Here is an 18,412-nt window from a genome sequence, read left to right as displayed (position 1 = left end):
TAAGTAGGCCTTGATTGAACAAACCTAAGATAAAAAGATTCCAACAGTAATCACAGCTTTAAAATTTATTATTACAGAAAGTGAACTGCTTTGTTGGATGACTTTCCCGTTAGAAGACAGTAACGTTTGAAACAAAACAGCTGCTACTTCTAGCTGGCTGAATGACCACGTAAGGTAATCACAGGTAAACTGCAACCTGCAAGACTTCTGAATGGCTTGACAATTGATAAAATTACCTTGAATTCTCTTAGCCGTGTGGCCTGTTTCTCAAAAAGGAAAAAAAAAAAAAATAGTTGTCCATGCTTGATGTAAGGAAGAGTATAAATTTTACTCCTGGATTGATAACACTCATTAATCACTTACAAAATAGTTTTAGAATATTTCTAAACTTGGTATTTCATTTATTTATTGTTTTCCTTTTCTGAACATTTTTACCATTTTACTATTTATTTTTGTAAGCTGTGTTGTTTTTCAATATATATTTTATTTTTAATATTGTTATGTCATCCATGAATGCCTTCTTAGGTAATTTCACTTTTCCCATTTCTTCTGAGTAGATTGCTGATCTAAGTAACATTTCCATAACAAGCTCAAGCCAGCTGACTGATATTGTGCAACCTCCAACAATTCCAATTTCAAGATGATGCTAGTTTGAGAAATTTTCTGCTGTGGTCTGCATTTTCAAATTGTTGTAGTGCTTCTTCATCAGATCCTTAATCTTCCCTGGTATATAAAAGAAATCCATTGCTTACATCAACAATCTGTGTGGTTCAGAACCATAAGCATTAGCCAGAACAAGCCATACAATACTCAAATCCTATTGATTTTTCTTCACATCTTGTATCACATCTCCAGATTGAAAACACATATTCCACACACTCAGGAATTCCAACCTTCTGGACATTTTCATGTCATAACCATTACCTTAAGCTCTGGGACCATCTAGAATCACTGCTGAGATGCTTAAAATATCTGGTGGAGTAAGTTAGAGCCTAGTCACTTGTATAGTTCATTAGGTTGTCCAGGAAGGCATCACATCAGAAAACTAGTGTAGTAGTATTACAGTTAGTTGCTATGAGGGTAAAGGTGGTGTCTTATATAGAAACAACTACAGAGGTATCAAACTGTTGGAACAGGTCATGAAAGTTAGAGTCTGATTAGAAATAGAATTAAACTGTCCTCCCTCTATCAACTATCATTGCTATCCAGTCGTTCCGTTATATACTCATGCTTTATCACTCACAATTCTCCACACTTTTTGCACTTTCATGAACCCTCTACTCATGCACCTTAAGCAATCCTCTATCATTCCATTTATATTCACATCCTTGTACTTCGAGAGTATGCCCTGGTACATTGCCATCATCTCTCTCTAGTTCTAACTGAGGCAACCATGTATTTCCTCTACAGCAAGACACCTGTTTCTGCCCCTCTATGATAATTTAACCCTCATTACTTGACACAGAGCCACCTCCTTCAACACCACTTCCCATCTCAGTCGAGGGATCTTTGTCTTGCGAGTTATGTGGTGACCTTGCCGGTGCTGGTATCACTTAAAAGATAGATTATTTACTTAAACAAAAGTAAAGCAAACAGCTGAGAATTTTCTAACGATATTAAAAAAAAAAAAAAATCAACGGAAATTAGCTAATACATTTTTGTTACCTGGATGTTTGGTGAAATAATTTCGAAACTCAATGTTTTCAAATCAAAACAATTACCTTAGGTGGCGGGAATGTTCCTAAGCGGCTTCTGATAATGATATGTAAACTTTGTTGATCCATAGTTTCGTATACAACATGTTGAAGTCAGGGATATGTTTACCTGGTGAGTAACCGATTATTTCTAATTATATATGAAGCTTTGTGTATCTACAATATATTCTTTTACTATCTATATTAAAATACTACTTTTATTTAAACTGCAATTTAAATTTCATTTTAATGCTTCTTAAACATTTAAAATATAAATAGGAATGCCTAGATTCCTTCATCCTGTTTTAAACCTGAACCTTGTATTTCTTTATTAATATTTTCAGAACTTTACTATAACTTATTAATTTATGATATTCTCTAATTTAGATTTTATTTTTTTTTATGTCAAAATTTCAACTTCATTTATTCTTATTGTATAAATAGCACGTGTTTTTCATGAAATTGAACAGTTCTATACTACATGTCTTGGTTATCTAACATGAATGTGACTGCAACACTCATCTCTGAACATCAATGTCTAAACAACTTTTTGAAGACAGCATTATTTCTTAATTTAGAAAAAGAAGGAGTGAAAAAAGGACTGAAGTCAAATGACTTTACACTTTTGCCTGTTTTAGTGCAATTTTATTCCAATTATGAAATTTTCTGAAAACGCGTTTCGATGGTGGTAAATGTGAAATGAGTAAAAGTCGTAAACAAAACATTTGTTGTGCAAGGAGAGGATAGAGAGAGAAGAGCAAGTGATAAACATGAGTAGATATTGAAAGATTTATGGACAATGTGATCATTTTAATACTCTGTGGTCAATGATCAGTTCTGTGGTTCAGGGCAAGTAACTGGAGCAAAGCGCTGTATTGGCGACGTAACATTAAGAAAAAAAAAGGGCATAATACTTCATGTTTGCAATATTACCTGGAAACGAATATGAAAACAAAATCGCGTGGAAAACAACGGCGGTGGGGAAGAGGACTTCGGAAGATTCTCAAGATCCGAGTTTTTCCCTCATAACTTTTAGGAAAAAAGGTTCTATTTTTTTTAATGAAATTTTATATAAATACCTTTCAAACAGCATAGATTACGATTATAAAGACATTTGGGTTAATGTTTACATCCTGACCCGGAAATGAAAATCTCCCAAAATATACTGGAATGGGTGTAAAACAATGTGTAGGAAACGAATATGAAAAAAAAAAAAAAAAAAAATGCGCGCAAAGCAACGGGAGGGTGCTGAGAGGACTTCGGAAAAGTCACAAAATTCAAGTTTTTCCCTCATAACTTTTAGGAAAATGGGTTTTTCAATGAAATTTTATAGAAATACCTTTGAAACTGCATACATTACGACTATAAAGTAATTTGTGGGGAGAGGACTTTCGGAAAATTCCCAAGATCCGACATTCTTGTCAAACCAGTCTTGGTCCTTCTTCCAGGTAAAGCCAATTGTTTCCTCGGCCGCAGCAGTCATGGCTTCATGAAAGCTGATCCAGCGATCCTCAATGGAGGTTGGCTCTGGGAGGTCCATTGGGTGTCTCTCAATGGATTCCTTGAAGTCTTGGGATGCCCGTGAGTCCCAGAGTTTGGCGCAGTCAAAGTGTCAGCAAGGGATGTTTGCTGAGACCCACTTTGGTGGGCAGCAGATCTTGATGTCAAGGTGAAAAATAAGAAGGCAGTGATCCATCCAGCAGTCATCTGCACCAGGCATGGAGCAGTTGATGCGTACATCTTGTCTGTCCCTAGATCATGTCAGGACATAGTTGAAGATGTGTCAGTGTTTAGACCGTGGGTGTTTCCAGTTTGTTTTTTGTTGGGTAGGGAGTTGGTGATGACAAGTTCTTGCTTGGTGCAAAGACCCAGAAGGAGCTGGCCATTGCCATTGCATTTCCCAATGCTGTGATGGCCAAGAATGCCATTCCACAGACAATAGTCACTGCCGACTCTGCCGTTAAAGTTCCCCAACACGACGAGTTTGTCATGTGTGGGGACTGTCTGGATGGTGCAGTCCAGCAGGTTGTAGAATGAAGCCTTGATGTCATCTTCAGATGTGAGGGTAGGGACATACACAGAGATCAGCGTAAGGAATTGGTTCCAAATGAGTGTGATCTGAAGTCATCAGGTGCTCACTGACGGTAGTTGGGATGAGTCTGTGTTGGTCCACAACTTGCGTTTTGATGGCAAGGCCAACTCCATGGATGCGTGGTTCATTAAGATTCTTCCCCTTCCAAAAGATGGTGTATTTGGAACCAGCTTCTCTGATGCTGCCTTCTCCAAGAAGCCTAGTCTTGCTCAAGGCCGTCATGTTGATGTTGAAGTGAGCAAGTTTCTTGCAGACGAGGGCTGTATGTCATTCTGGTCGATTAATGTCACTCTTGTCCCGGAGAGTGCAGGTGTTCCAGGCCCTGAAGGTGAGAGGTTGTGAAACAAGATTTAGTTCTGACCACTAAGTGGGAGGTCCGCTAGCTGCGGTATGCTGGCCAGATAGAGAACTCAGATAATACCCCAGTGAGTTGAATGCAAGGAATCCTTCAATGAGAGATGTCCAATCCTGGGTTCCTAGTAGATTGATCTCTTCCATCAATAATGGGTCTTTTGGAACTGATGGGTATCACATATTAACTTCCTTAATAAGTTCAAATTTTGTTGGTGCCTCTTGGCTCAATGAGATATCGATGAAGTAGGTCCTTTCACTATATGGCACTTGGCTGTAGCATTGATCACAATAAAACAAGAAAACCTCTTGTAGCCAAATGCAAATCTTTTGCTATCAGCATATATGACTGTAGCAGCCTCTGGCCAGTTCTTGTCAAGTCATCCAACCCATGCCAGGATGGAAAATGGAATTAAATTAATAATTATTATTATTAATCTTACACTTGCTAATAGCCAGCTTTTTGCATGGAATGAGAAATGATATGTTGCCAAGAAGTAATAATTCCCTTCTTTAAACTTCTAGCTTAATCTCTCTCTCTCTCTTTTATTATAGCAAATATACTTTAGTACTAAGTAAACAAACTGTTTCTAGTGGTGTTAAAATATGCTTGTGTATTTGAAATATGTAAAGATCCAGATGTATATTGATTTTTAGGGCAAAAGCTTTGTCAACTAACTGATGATAAATGTAGTGGAAATGGGACTTACATCCGAAATGGTTATATTTATTCAAGCCTAGCAGGTTTCCTTCATACAGAAACCACTGAAGATAAAGTAAGTTATACTTTAATGATTAATCATTTTGTTTTTCTTTTGCCAGTTCTGTGTTTTTCATAAGTGTTGTATTGCCTTGTAAGTTGAAGGATGCAAAAAATATTGCAACTAATGTTTTACAGCTAACAATAAAATACTTGTAGCAACAGAATGAAGCTTTAGTACATGTGTATATATATATGTCTTCAAATCTATTCTACCCAACACCCTTTTACATTATTAAGTATTTATCTGCTGTGTCTTATTGTACCTGATAGGCACAATATAGAATAGAAAAGAGCTGTTAGCTTACGGGTGTGACTCCAACCAAGTCTCTATTACTTGTAGGATAATTGCGTTACTGATTGTATTACAGTGTTTGTAGTTCCTATTTTCATATTAAGGAGTATGTTTGTCTCGAATTGGTGTTCATAATATCTGTTATAGTTATATCAAGATCTTTGTAGTTAATTCATAATTCTCATGCTGTACTTTCCTAAAATTGATTACATCAAGTCATGTCCAGTTTGAAATCTTAAAAGCTAATACAGTGATAGCTGAACATTGCTACCAGATTATGAGCGCATTTAATACAAATGTTCTTAGATACCTGTTTTTATTTTGTCAGAAACCTTCAGAAGCTTTATCTCATTCATTTAATTTTCAATCAAATTAAGACAAAAATATATTACTTTTCAGTTCAGCAGTAAGCTTTATGCTTATCAAAATTAGGTTGATAGTTAATTACTTAACTATATAGCTCTGTGTGTGTGTGTGGGAGTCATGTATACATGTACTGTAGAATAGTAGTAAGCCTTCTTGCATACCAAATCTATGAAGTAGAATCAAATTTTCAAGCTAGTTCACATTATTTGGTGTTTATAGCTGTCATATCTTATTGTGGTTAATACTCCTTAACATTTTATACAAAGACAAAGCTTTCAGATGTAAACTTTGAATTTAAGACACATGAATATACACAATATATTATTTTTGAAAATGCTGATTTTCCAAAAATTTTTTTTTGTAGACATTGGTGGAAGTATGCACAACTAAAACAGAAAATATTGTGCCATCAGTTGATGCACTAGTTACAGCAAAGGTAAAAATGTCCTTAAACATTCTATCATCACCATCATCATTTAATGTCCTTTCATGCTGGTATGGGTTAGATCGTTTGAGTGGATCCAACAAGTGTTATGAAAGAGGAGGCAAGGGCAGGTTTCTTGCTTCTGAAGAGATACATGGCAGTTAGCATTATATCATAAATTTGTTTTGTTATTTTTAATTAAAAGTAAATGAGACAATGCATATCCAAAATAAAATCTGCCTTCTGTTGCTCTTCCTAAGTTTACTGTTCCTTGGAAAGAAAATTTCAAAGTAGCAACAATGAAACTTAAAATTTTAATAAATATTGAATATCTTTTTCTTTCTTTTGTACACATAGACAGACGCATATTTATTTCTATAACCATATATATGATTTTTTTTATTTTTTTTATCAGATAACTAATGTGAACCCTCGATTTTGTAAGTGTTCTATAATGAATGTTGGAAAAATTAGATTACGTGAATCATTTAGAGGAATGATACGGTAAGTTGATGATTCTGAAAGAAAATATATTTCTATTTTTTAATTTTATTTACTTCACTTGGTTTAATATCTTAAATAGTACCAATTCATATTTGTTTATCATTTAAGATCCATCCTCCATACTGACTTGGGTTGGATAGGATCTGACATATGACATGAAGGTATATAGACAAATACATGGAAGCGACTTGCAATCGGAACAAATCAATAGAAAGAATATATCCTGCATTATTTGCATATTCATCAGGAAGTGCTAGATGTATGTGTTAAGTCTTATGTAGCACCCTGAGAATGTTGCATCAAGTTTATGTTTGTATATTTAAGTAACAATTGCAGCAAAGTTAGGAAGATGGATTCAATTTGTGTATGACAGTCTTAATTCCTAGAAATTTATGATAGATCATTGGCAACCTAACAGAACTTGTTTCCAAGTAAATATCTCTTAATCAAATATGAATTTATCTGTCATGAAAATATTACCCAGTTTCTGTTATGTAGAAAACAGGATTCTTACCCTTAATATTTAAATATTTTTATAGTATGATATACAAGATACTTAACTGCTTAGCCTTGATTGACAAGACCTACAATAAAAAAAAAAAGATACAGTCCATGACTATCAGGTCTAGTGTATCCTGGACTACATTATCTAATTTCCTTTCTCTCTTAAAAACTTTAGGATGTGGTTTGGGAGAAATTCATCTGCTATTGTTTGCAGGTCAGGCAACTACATAGAGGCTCTTTTGTTTGCTCCAAAATGAAAGCTTAACTCTGTTTTTCTCTTTGACTAGATTTCAAAAGAGAATTTATTTATTCCTGGCTAAGAATTCTATAAATTAGGTCATATCTCATTCTTGGAGATGTAATTTGCAGTTTTGCCTTATTGGATTGTGTGGTGTATGGATATATCTTGACATTTACGTTTTAATGACAACAATTTTTTAATAAAATTAGCTATTAGCAAGATCATCATCATTTAACACCTGTTTTCCATGCTTGCATGGCCGAACAATTTGAAAGGATTTGGTGAGTAACAGGGCTGTAGTGTGGTGTTCCTTGTCAGTTTTGATATGGTTTCTATGGCTGGTTGCCCTTTCTAATGCCAATCACTTTATAGTGTGTATTGGGTTCATTAATCATGCCATCAGCACTAACAAGGTTGCCAAGTAACTTGCAAGACAGAAAAGAGCAAGGAAAGGAGATATGATATTTGCTATCTGGTTTGAGAATATAAGAATTCATTTCTTATTGGCACTGTACTGTGTCCCTGATAAAAGCAATGAAATTTCTAAGTGCAACTTCGAATGAAATGTGAATAATTGTAACCATTACTTTTATTGCATGCAGTATTGAAACTGAATTGTGTCTTATGAGAATCTATATATTAATATGCTAAGGTCAAAATGCGTTACGCTGTCATGTGGTTAGCTGAAGAGAGAGAAAAGGAAGGAGAGAAGTTTAACGATGTGAAGTAGGGGGTAAAGTAATAGTTATTACACTAAGATGCTGTCAAATGGTTAGTTCAAGGAAGAAATGAAGAGAGAGAGAAAGTGTGTGTGTGTTTGTGCTGAGAGGTTAAAGAAGAATATTGTGGATAGATATATTCATTGACAGATAGGAGATAGAAAGATGACTGGCTAGGTATATTGATACATAGTTAAATTAAAGTGAAATAACCTTAGCAAATAGCTGTGGATGTTACTTATACCTTTTCATGTGTAGTAGCCCAAAGGCTGGGGCACTGAAATTATTTAGATTTTTTTAATTATTTCTTTTTTTTTTAGTTATTTGGTTTAAATGTTTGTATTGTTATTATAAACAGATACATACATTGACAGAAATGTAAGTAGAATATGATAGATAGATTGATTGATTAATTGCCCCTATGTGAATTTTCACATATTCTCAAGAATCAAATGTTTCAGAAAAATGCAATTTCATCATACAATTTTCAAAATAATCATGGAATTTCCACTGGTACTGTTAGAACATTATTGTTATTGGTTCTTAATTATTGAATAGTTTAAAATGATTCATAGCTGGGATGTTTCTATCTGATATTTCATTAGTTTTTCTCTAATTTTGACAGGAAAGAAGATGTGAAAGCTACTGAGAAAGACAAAGTAGGTGACCGAATTTCTCTTTGTCTCTTTTTGTGATGGTTTAAATTGTGTTCTTAGTAAATCAACTTTCTGATTTGAGTCTATATCTGGTTATCAAATATATTTTTATAAAACATGATTATTTAAAAATCTATCTGTCCATCTATTCTCACTGCTCACTATCCTTAGGAGGATCGTCTTCGGGTACCTCCTCCATAGAATCCTCTCAGAAGTTACTGTCATTAAATTTCCTGATGGATTCTCAAGCATGACCAACTGAGCCTACAGATATTCAACCGTCTTGCTTGTGATCTGTTGGTTGACTCAACTCGAAGAATGTCTTGTGATTTTTTTCTTGCGATATTCTGACCATATTTGTAATACTGAAACTGTAACCTCTCAATGTGGAAAAGTAGTGGGTTGACTTGGAGAATCTACCTGATCTCCGAGCTACATACCCTGTTGATCAAAGTTATAGTAGAGGTCCTTCAGAGGAACCCCATTTCAGCCTCTTAAAAATGTTTTGAATGTCATATAATCATTAATTAAAATCATGATACTACCACTGATATTTTAAAACTTATTTAAGTGAATTATTCTGACATATCCAATTTTCATTAGGGAGGTGGTTGATTAATCTCCAGAATTGAAGAAAAACTTCTTATATGTTCCATTTCTAACATTTATATTCCTTTCTAGGTTGAAATGTATCAATGTTTCCGCCCTGGTGATATCATTGTAGCTAAAGTTGTATCCTTTTCTTTATAATACATAATATTTTAAATGATTTAATATACTCTGTCATTGGTTATCTTCTTTTGTTGTTCCCTGCTAGCATGGGTTAGATGAATACATTTTATTACAATTTATAGAAGCATTGTTTTTATAGCTGAATGTGCTCTTTGTCACGAACGCTTTCCTGTTTTCAAGTAAGACTTTTCATTCTACTTGTGCAGAGCTACTGAATGATTTATTGACAAGGAAATATCAACAGCTATCACTGTCTATACCTCAGCAGTTTTCATGCAAAGCATAAAATGCATTTGGTCATGTGATGTGGATGGATGGCAACAGCTCCATAAAGTGCTGATCTCTCAAAGTTGATGAAACACATGGGAGATGGAGACCCAGGAAGACATGGGATGACCTCAGAATGCTGAACCTTTCAGACGAGATGACAAAGGACTGAGATACCTGGTGCCTTATCGTACTCAAGAAGGCCTATACTTCACAGCAGAAGTGTTATGGCTGCATCCCCTGGTGAAGAGGATTGGCCTGCAAGAGTCCTGTACTGATGCCACATAAAAAGCAGTGGTTGGTATTAGGAAGTGCATCCAGCCTTAGAAACCATACCAAGTTAGACTGGAGCCTGGTGCACCTCTCTGGTCAAACCATCCAATCCATACCAGCAGGGAAAACAAATGTGTAGGTGCAGGTATGGCTAAGAAGCTTGCTTCCCAACCATGTGGTCTTGGGTTCAATGTCTCTACCGAGCTCCTTGTCCTATTATATCCTCAGTTCAACCAAAGTCCTGCGAGTGGATTTGGAAGACAGTAACTGAAAGAAAGCCTTCATATATGTGTCCCTGTCTTGATATCTTGTGATGATTGTAAGTAAGCACTACTGTCATACAAGCAATGTTGTTTGTTTCCAGTTTTCCATGAAAAATATGTCTGGTCATGAGGAAATACTATCTTATTAGGAAACAGGTGAAGGTTGGCAGTAAAGAAACTTAACTTTCTTCCAGGTATAGTCCACTTAACAATAAAGAAGTACAGGTCACTACTATAATCAGTGATGAACTTTGTATTTGGACATCATGAGATTGCAATACTGAGTTCAAAACCTTTTATGAGTCCAGAGGGTTACAGGAAACTACTTCAAGAGTCTTCTTAGAATCACTTTCTTGAAATTGTAAGTCTTTAGCGATGTCTTGTAATCATAACTTGATTTTGTGAATGAATATCTGCTAATGTATCCTTAACTTGATTATCTCTCACTGGGAGATGCACATTCATATCTGTTGACCACAGCTGAAAATGAACTAGGAGTAGTAGTCGCAACCAGTGAAGCAGGTATAGTGTTTAAATTATTCTTTTTTTTATGTAACCACCCCCATCCCAGTATAGTTTAATCAGTATTTTCTTTAAGTTGAACACTCGTGGCAGACAGCAAAGTTACTGACTAGACACTTTACACTAGTTTAGCTTACTATTTCTTAATACTATTGAAGCCCACTTTGCTTTCCTTTTATACAGCTGAAAGGAGATTGAAAAGCAATATACTACTCTTGGCTATTCCACCAGGAGAATAATTTATTTCCTGAGAGAGTGGATGTTGTTTAGACTTTATTATAGAATAAGATTTTTTAAATAGAAATAAATCACCAAAGAAAAGCCATTTAAATGACTGAGTCATCAGCTCCAACCTCTGGTTCATAGATGTCTTGTACTTCTCTTTGTCTATTCTGTAGCTACTGCGGTAGCCTCTGCTCTATGCTTCTGGTTGATTATGAGCTGCCTCTACTCTGGTTTCCTTGATTTGTTTCATTCATATTGATCTCCCTCTCCTTAACATGAAATACTGCAGTGCTTCAGAACTTTAGAAGCTTTAAATTTTTTCCTTTATAACTTTCCACTTCATCCCAACTTATTTAAGAATATATTAAATCAGAAATAGAAAGAATATGAATAGTGATGAAGAAAAAGAAAACCCTCCTGTATTATGGATTGTCAGAATCATTTATCCTCTAGTTGTAAATATATGAATCATCTTAGGCCATTGTTTTTTTTTAGGTTATCCTATGGTACCCATCAGCTGGAAGGAAATGCAGTGTCCACATACCTTAATAAAAGAAAAACGTAAAGTAGCCAAAGTTCAGCCCCAATATATACAGAATCCTGAATAAACCATAGAACTTTATAAAAATGTTGTTATCAAATTATTTATCGTGTTGATGTTTAGCTCATTATCGTTCCGACATCCATTTGTTTATGTTAGATGTTGTTAGTAACTTTGGAAGAAGAAAAAAGAAAGTGCACACATACAGAAAGCAGAAAAAATATTTTAATCAGCACAAAATATAAAATAATGAAAGTAATTGAAATCAATAACAAGTGGTCCCTTTTGGTGAAACTAAACAATGAATAATCACAGAATTTTGTGGCAAGATCTCATGCCTTCACTCTCCGAGACAAAGAAAAATTTCAAATTTCTCCACTAGATGTTAGCCAGTATTACTCATTTTTATGCTAACTAAATCATGAACATGAAATTTAACAAATAAGTCTTTTCAACAATCTGTTATCAAATGAAGGCACTTTCATTTTCTTACAAAACTTTTCACATCTTTTCTTTCTTGATCATTTGTCATCTTCATACTTTCCATTTGACCGTTTACGAGTTATTCGATGAGTTTCTTTATTATTGTATTTATTTTCAAACTTTTCTTTTAGTTTTTTGTATTTTTCCCGACAACTCTTCAGATGCATTGTAAAAAGACTATCATCACCATAGGTAGCATCACAAATGTAACAACGTTTCTGTTTCATGGTGAGGCTGCAAAGTCAAAAAGATATTACAATAACCAAAATAATCTACAACTATAAATCAGAGCAATACCAATATAAAAACAAAGCAAAGAAAATCAGAAATTAAATCTTACTTTGTGTCTTTAACTTCTGAATTAGTTTTCCAATGTTCAACAGAATCTATAATTAAAAAAAATATACACATATACACACAGAAAAAGCATGCAGTTCCCCCTGTGGGTGTAGCTATTACATGGGAGACAACCATTTCTTCATAACATTTGGCAGGATTAGAAATTTGAATTTAAAATTGAGGAATAAGGAAAAGAGATATATAGAATTCACATATCTAATTTTATTACAGAGATTTTGAAATTTCTATAAAAAAAAAAATGGAACTAAGTGAATAACATGTTTGCATCTAGAATGAGAAAAGTAATCTTAGCATTATAATATGCAAAGTCTCTGAACACTTCTGAATTAATTTTTCCGTTAGAAGAATGGGTTAAAAAGAATTTGATGTGCAGTTTGATTTACAATGATGATGAAATCCTTTCTCCATAAGAATACTAGAAAGAATCCTGGAAGAAAGTTTAATATCAGTTTATATGAAATCTCATAAAATGTACATAATTAATATCTGAAATCAGTCAAAGGATTATAGAGGTGTGACAACTGAAGGGTTGTAAGGCAGAGATGTAGGTGAAGAGGAGGAGTGCTGATAAACCAAATACACGTCCTAGGCAACTTTGTGGCACCATTGTTTAGGAAGTGTTTCTTTACAGTTAAGTGCAAACCATCACATTTGATGTAATAAGCAAAAAAGAATTTTTAATTGTTCTAAATTATTCCCATAATGAGAAAAAATAAAAATGTCATTAGCGTTAATGACTACCTTTCAAAAGAAGCATGAGAGGAAACTCCGATGTATGGTAGCTATGGTGACAACTCTGGAGTTGACAATCAGCAGTGAAGTGTTGGACTATTATTAACCAAATCGGTCAGAAGTTCAAATTTTCTGACGTATTATGTTGTACACTTCAGTTGGTTCACCTATGCTTACTTGTGCAATATACTTAAAAAGAAAAGACATTCTAGTTACCTTTTGTACTGTAAGGGTTAATTGCAGATATTTGAGTAAAATCTTCTGCCAGTAATTCAGGAGTAACACTTAAAATATAAACAAATTCATTTAAGTTACATTCACAAAACAAAGTCTGTCCCAATGAAGTTATCTATAAAATTATTTATCTTGGTTGCTATAGTAACAATGTTTCAGTCATTATACTCTCCAACCTTCTTCAGGTGTCTGTTGTGTTAGGTAACATCATCATTTCCCATCTGTTTTCCATGCTGCCATGGGTTGGACAATCTGACAGGATTTGATGGGTTGGAGGACCATGTCTTTCAGTTTTGGCATGGTTTTTATGGCTGGGAGATAGGAACCCCCATATGATATCTAGGCTCATCACTCATCTTTGTAATGGGGATTGAAGTTTTGACATGTGAAGCATATTGAAAAATTACCATTTATGGAGGAATTATGGCCCCTTTATTGAGGGTTTCGTGGCCTCATTGTGTCAAGCTAGGAAGAGCAGGTTGAAGGAGGTTGGAGAAAGCTTGAGGAGCTGGTTGTATGGACTCAGTTTAAGGTGTAAAAGTGTAGGTTCATGACCCTCAAGAAAGATAAGATGGTAGAAATATCATTTCAGATAAATGGAGAGGACACCTTTGGGTTTCAGAACAAAGGGTCATTTGTCTCTTGTCTTTCATGAAAAAATATATTGGGTCAAGGGAAAATATTTCATATGAAAGGTTGGCAACAAGGACATCCAGCTGTAGAAAATCTGACTCAGTAATTTTTGCAAGCATAGAAAAGTGAACGCTAAAAAATGATGACAACAATAATGATGATTATATATATATATAAATAGTAGTTAGTGTTAACTTATAGAAAGCAAATAATAAAGTCAAATTTATGTTGTTAAGGCGAAATTTGAAATCTCAGTCAACTTAAATATGTGTGTGTGTTTATAAATTTTGGCCTAGCCTACATATTTGAAGAAGAAAAAAAAAAAACACTGTTAGTTACCTGTCGGGTGTATCAGGCTGTTTAGTTTTGTGAGTGCTAATAGAATTGAAAGGAAGATCCAAAACAGGTTGGACTATCTTCAAGCTATTACCATTTCCCTGACTCTGTTGATCTCTGTCTAAAGCTGACACTGGAAATGTATTTATTTCACTTCTACTTTCATTCAATATTTTGTTAGCAAATGGCAGATTTTCTGATTGCTTAATATCTGAGACTAATGCATTTGGAGTTAAATTATCTACAACTCTTTCATGATTTGATATGATAGCAGCAGAATTTTCACTAATTTCAGATAATTTGCTATTTGCATCACAGCCTAACATGTCAGTACTTGGTTTGTTATCTGAGAAAAGTTGAGAAACTGAAGCTGAAAAAGAAATGAAAGGAAAATAGTCTTGTCACATTTCAGCAATTAGTGACATTTCTAATAATAGAAACAAAAAATTAAATAATATAAAACATTTTCATAAATATAAATTATGAAAAACATCATACTGGTATTTGAAGAAAGGTCTTGAAAAATTTGTATGCTTTAAAAGTGTTGCTATACAAGTGTTACTGATAAAGAGTTGAATTTATAGAATACACCTTGAAGCTGTGTCTTTTAGGTGTAAATAATAGCAGCAAAGATTAATAGCTTTTAAATTTTAAGGTAAGTGCAGGATCAGCAAATTTTCACTGTAGCTTATTAACAATTAAAATAACTAAGGTTGTGTGTATGTTTTTTCTTCAAATTAATAATATCTATAAAAAAATTTCGGATCTTTTTGGTTTGACGGACAACATTTTTCATTAATGTTTTATGTAGTGTTTTTGGTACCGAAACACTTTCAAACTTCGTATACTTGTATATTTTGTATTATAGAACAGATAAAAAATTTTGTATTCGAAGTTATTTCATGTAAAAAGTTGTTGTATTTCGGTAATTTCAACCAATCACTGATGTCTATTGAGGTGAAAACAATTAATGGTGTGGAATGTAAACAACGGTGTCATGGGATCTTTTCCCTTGAATAAAATTAGTGCCATTGTTTGTCAACAACAACTACCTGTGTTACTCTTATTTATGACATCATTTGTGCGTTTGTACTGGCTTTAGCTTTAGGGTTTTAGAGTTAGGGTTAGTTTTAGGATCATGGTTAGGGTTATTTTTGCCCTAACCCTAACCCTAAAACCCTAAACCCTTACTAGGGAATAATGATATAATTAAACAGGGAATAACACTCTTGACACCGGTAAAAATTATTGTTTATAAAAAGAGCACTAACTGTATTCAGCTGAATAGATGTCAGTGATTGGTTGAAGTTACATAAATACGACAACATGAAATAACTTATTAAGAACTAATTTTTGTTAAGAAGGCTAAGAGAAAAAGATGTTTTATATGACACCTTCTACCAGTATCCCAAGTTTGAAAGTGTTTCGTTAAGAAAACAAGTGTTGCCCGTCAAACCAAAATGATCCAAAATTTCTTTAAAGTCAATTCAATAAAAGAATTTCTGTTATAAGGTGAATACAAAAATGGTATTTTAATGATGAAATTATCTTTACTTGTACGAAGTTCTCGCCTTGTAAACATTCCACAATTTGCAGCATGATTCTCAATCACTTTTGGTCTGAACCAATCACAACACAGAGGACACTGGACAGTAGGTTTCTAACAGAAGAAAAAATACCAATATCATTTTTCTAAAAATTTAGACATCTGACACAAAGTAAAGTGTATAGACTACTTGTCTGTTTAGGTCAGTTTTCCTGGTGCATATGATTCTAATAATTCTAAAGTTTGGAGACAACTATCATGCTACTCCAGCAAAAACAGAAACCAATTTATTTCCTTAAAAAAAAAAAAGAAAAAAGACATCTCTTCAGTGGAATATCAAGTTTCAAGATGATGCATTGCTAATGCACAGTTTACAGCCTTAAGTCAGTGATTAACATATATTTCTTAATATTCCAGTTGCAAACTATTATAAAATAGATAAGTAGCCTAAACAACAAACATGTAAATAAAAATAATCACCAAGGCAACAGTTTTTGTTGTTGACTAACTCTTGTTCAAGTACTTACATAATAAAAGGTGTCCTAATGAAAGTATTAGAAAAATGCACAGATCTTGCACACATTAGTCACTATCAACAATAGCTTATTATGCAAAAATGCCCCTTTAATAACATAACTGATTACTCTCCTCCTACTGGTCAAACTATAATGGAAAACTATCATGCTTAAAATGAAATGAAATAATTATTTCTAATTTAGGCACAAGATCAACAATTTTGAAGGGAAGGGAGTTGGTCAATATCTTCAATTCTAGTACTTCACTGGTACTTTATTTTTATCAACCTCAGAAAGACAAAGGCAAAGATGCCTCAGCAGAATTTAAACAACACAATTTTCAAAGAATGTCTGTATTAAGCCATGTGGAAAAGGACAATTTTAACATTTTCAAGATAGATAAGGGAGAAAGTGTGAAAAAATTGTGTTGCATCAACATGACTTATCAAAGATTGATTTTTAAAAAATTTTTTCGCATGGCTTAAAGGGGAAGGTTAGCACCAGTGACTTTAGAGCCTCCAAGATTGGTGAAGGAAGGAGGATATCATTCTTAGACCAGAGACCTGGCCCAAATGCTTTCAACAGGGCAAAGACCCCACTTGGTCATGAATGACAATGGGATTGCACCTAGAAAGTTCCCCCCCCCTGAGGCACAAGTCCGGGCAAGGTTGTTTACAGAAGACCAGCAGTCATCCATGCATATCAGCCTCCCCACTTCATGCCACCGATGTTATCCGAAGGAAAGGCAAAGGCCGATACAGCTTGGCACCAGCGACATTGCAACTCATGCCTTAAAATCTTCAAACTGCAAACACCTTATATCTTTTACTTGTTTCAGTCATTGGTGAGTGGTCATGCTGGGGCCCCACCATGACAAGTTTATTTGAACAAATTGACCCAAGTAGTTATATTGTTTTAAATCTGATACTTATTCCAATAGTGTCTTTTGTTGAATTGCTAAGGAACAGGGATGTAAACAAACCAACACCAGTTGTCAAGCAGTGTGGGATCAAATACAATAACATACACATATATGACAGGCCTCCACACAGTTTCTGTCAACCAAATTCATTCACAAGGCATCATTTGACCTGAGGCTATAGTAGAAGGTGCCATACAGTAGGACTGAACCCAAAACCATGTAGTTGCAAAGTGAGATTCTTAACCACATAACTATGCCTGCACCTATAAAAAAGATGTTTTACCCAAGATTTTTAAAATTCAAGAAATGCCAAAGACAAAATATTTACAATAATTTGAATAAATTCTAAAATGAGATAATTTTTCAGATTATTAAATTTATCTTTAGAGATTATAAGATTTTCAGTTTTTACATTAGTACTTTTTTTGTTTGTTTTTATGTGTCTTTCCACACTAGTATGGGTCAGATATATATCAATAAAGCATTTTTTTTTTACAGTTGAACGTCCTTCCTCACCTCTCTTTTGAGTGAAACAACTCCTATTTCATACATTTCAAAAGGCACAAAGCTAATGGATAATTTGTTGACAGGGAAAATGACAGTAACTTTACCACTTGAAGCCCAAATGTAAATAAACATACAGACACACATGTGCATGCATATATAGAGCTTCTTTCAACCCACACACAAGGATTTGGTCAATGTAGGGCTATAATAAAAGACAGCTGTTCAAAGTGCTGCACAGTAGACCTGAACCCCAAAACAAGAGGTTAGGAAACAAATTTCTTACCCACACAACAATGCCTGTCCTGAAATGCAGATGCATATATTAAAATATTTTTAGGCACAAGCATGGCTGTGTGGGTAAGAAACTTGTTTCCAAAACGTGTTTTCAGGTTCAGCCCCAACTTAGGCAATGTCTTCAAGTATAAATACCCTAAGGCCAACCAAAGCCTTGTGAGTGGATTAAGTAGACAGAGAGAAGCCTGTGTTGTGTGTGTATACTGTACCCCGCAGCAGAAGTGTTAAGACTGATCCTGCTGGTGGTGTAAGGGACTTATGGTGGTTACATGTAAATGCAGCGTCAAATAAAAGTGCCCATATGGTGCCACATAAAAGCCCTTGTGCAGTACCACATAAAAATGCCCATGTGGTGCCACATAAAAGCACCCAGCACACTCTGTAAAGTGGTTGGGATTAGGAAGGGCATCTAGCTGTAGAA

The 18,412-nt window shown here is 34.4% G+C and overlaps 2 protein-coding genes across 8 annotated transcripts in view; one reads left to right on the top strand and one right to left on the bottom strand.

The window, feature by feature from the left end:
* The first annotated feature begins 1,669 nt into the window (after window positions 1-1,669).
* Window positions 1,670-12,052, top strand: LOC106882525 (exosome complex component CSL4). 2 transcript variants are annotated; one of them, XM_089347411.1, is made up of 8 exons: window positions 1,670-1,827; window positions 4,795-4,913; window positions 5,923-5,994; window positions 6,398-6,486; window positions 8,576-8,609; window positions 9,288-9,337; window positions 10,581-10,663; window positions 11,384-12,052. In XM_089347411.1, exons 1-8 carry the CDS (start codon window positions 1,800-1,802, stop codon window positions 11,494-11,496), a joined length of 588 nt encoding a protein of 195 aa, XP_089203537.1. In that variant the 5' UTR covers window positions 1,670-1,799; the 3' UTR covers window positions 11,497-12,052. The 2 variants fall into 2 exon arrangements, with proteins under 2 accessions (XP_089203537.1, XP_052834509.2); XM_052978549.2 differs by lacking the exons at window positions 1,670-1,827; window positions 10,581-10,663; window positions 11,384-12,052 and adding an exon at window positions 2,479-2,738 and having other exon boundaries at window positions 9,288-9,483.
* LOC106882520 (uncharacterized) overlaps window positions 11,633-18,412 on the bottom strand; it is a 26,773-nt gene continuing 19,993 nt past the window's right edge. For 5 of the 6 annotated variants that reach the window (XM_014933234.3, XM_089347409.1, XM_089347408.1 and 2 more), the window contains 5 exons: window positions 15,762-15,867; window positions 14,211-14,577; window positions 13,221-13,288; window positions 12,253-12,298; window positions 11,633-12,146 (listed from right to left, as the gene is read on the bottom strand). In XM_014933234.3, coding sequence (XP_014788720.2) covers window positions 11,951-12,146; window positions 12,253-12,298; window positions 13,221-13,288; window positions 14,211-14,577; window positions 15,762-15,867 — 783 coding nt within the window. In that variant the 3' untranslated portion in view covers window positions 11,633-11,950. The remainder of the gene's footprint in view (window positions 12,147-12,252; window positions 12,299-13,220; window positions 13,289-14,210; window positions 14,578-15,761; window positions 15,868-18,412) is intronic. The other variant, XM_052978548.2, reaches the window with a different exon arrangement.

The sequence above is a fragment of the Octopus bimaculoides genome, chromosome 2, assembly GCF_046866305.1.
Source record: "Octopus bimaculoides isolate indiv1 chromosome 2, ASM4686630v1, whole genome shotgun sequence".
Classification (NCBI taxonomy): Eukaryota; Metazoa; Mollusca; class Cephalopoda; order Octopoda; family Octopodidae; genus Octopus; species Octopus bimaculoides.
Note: the sequence above shows the minus strand (reverse complement) of the source record. Positions and strands in the feature narration are given on the sequence as shown.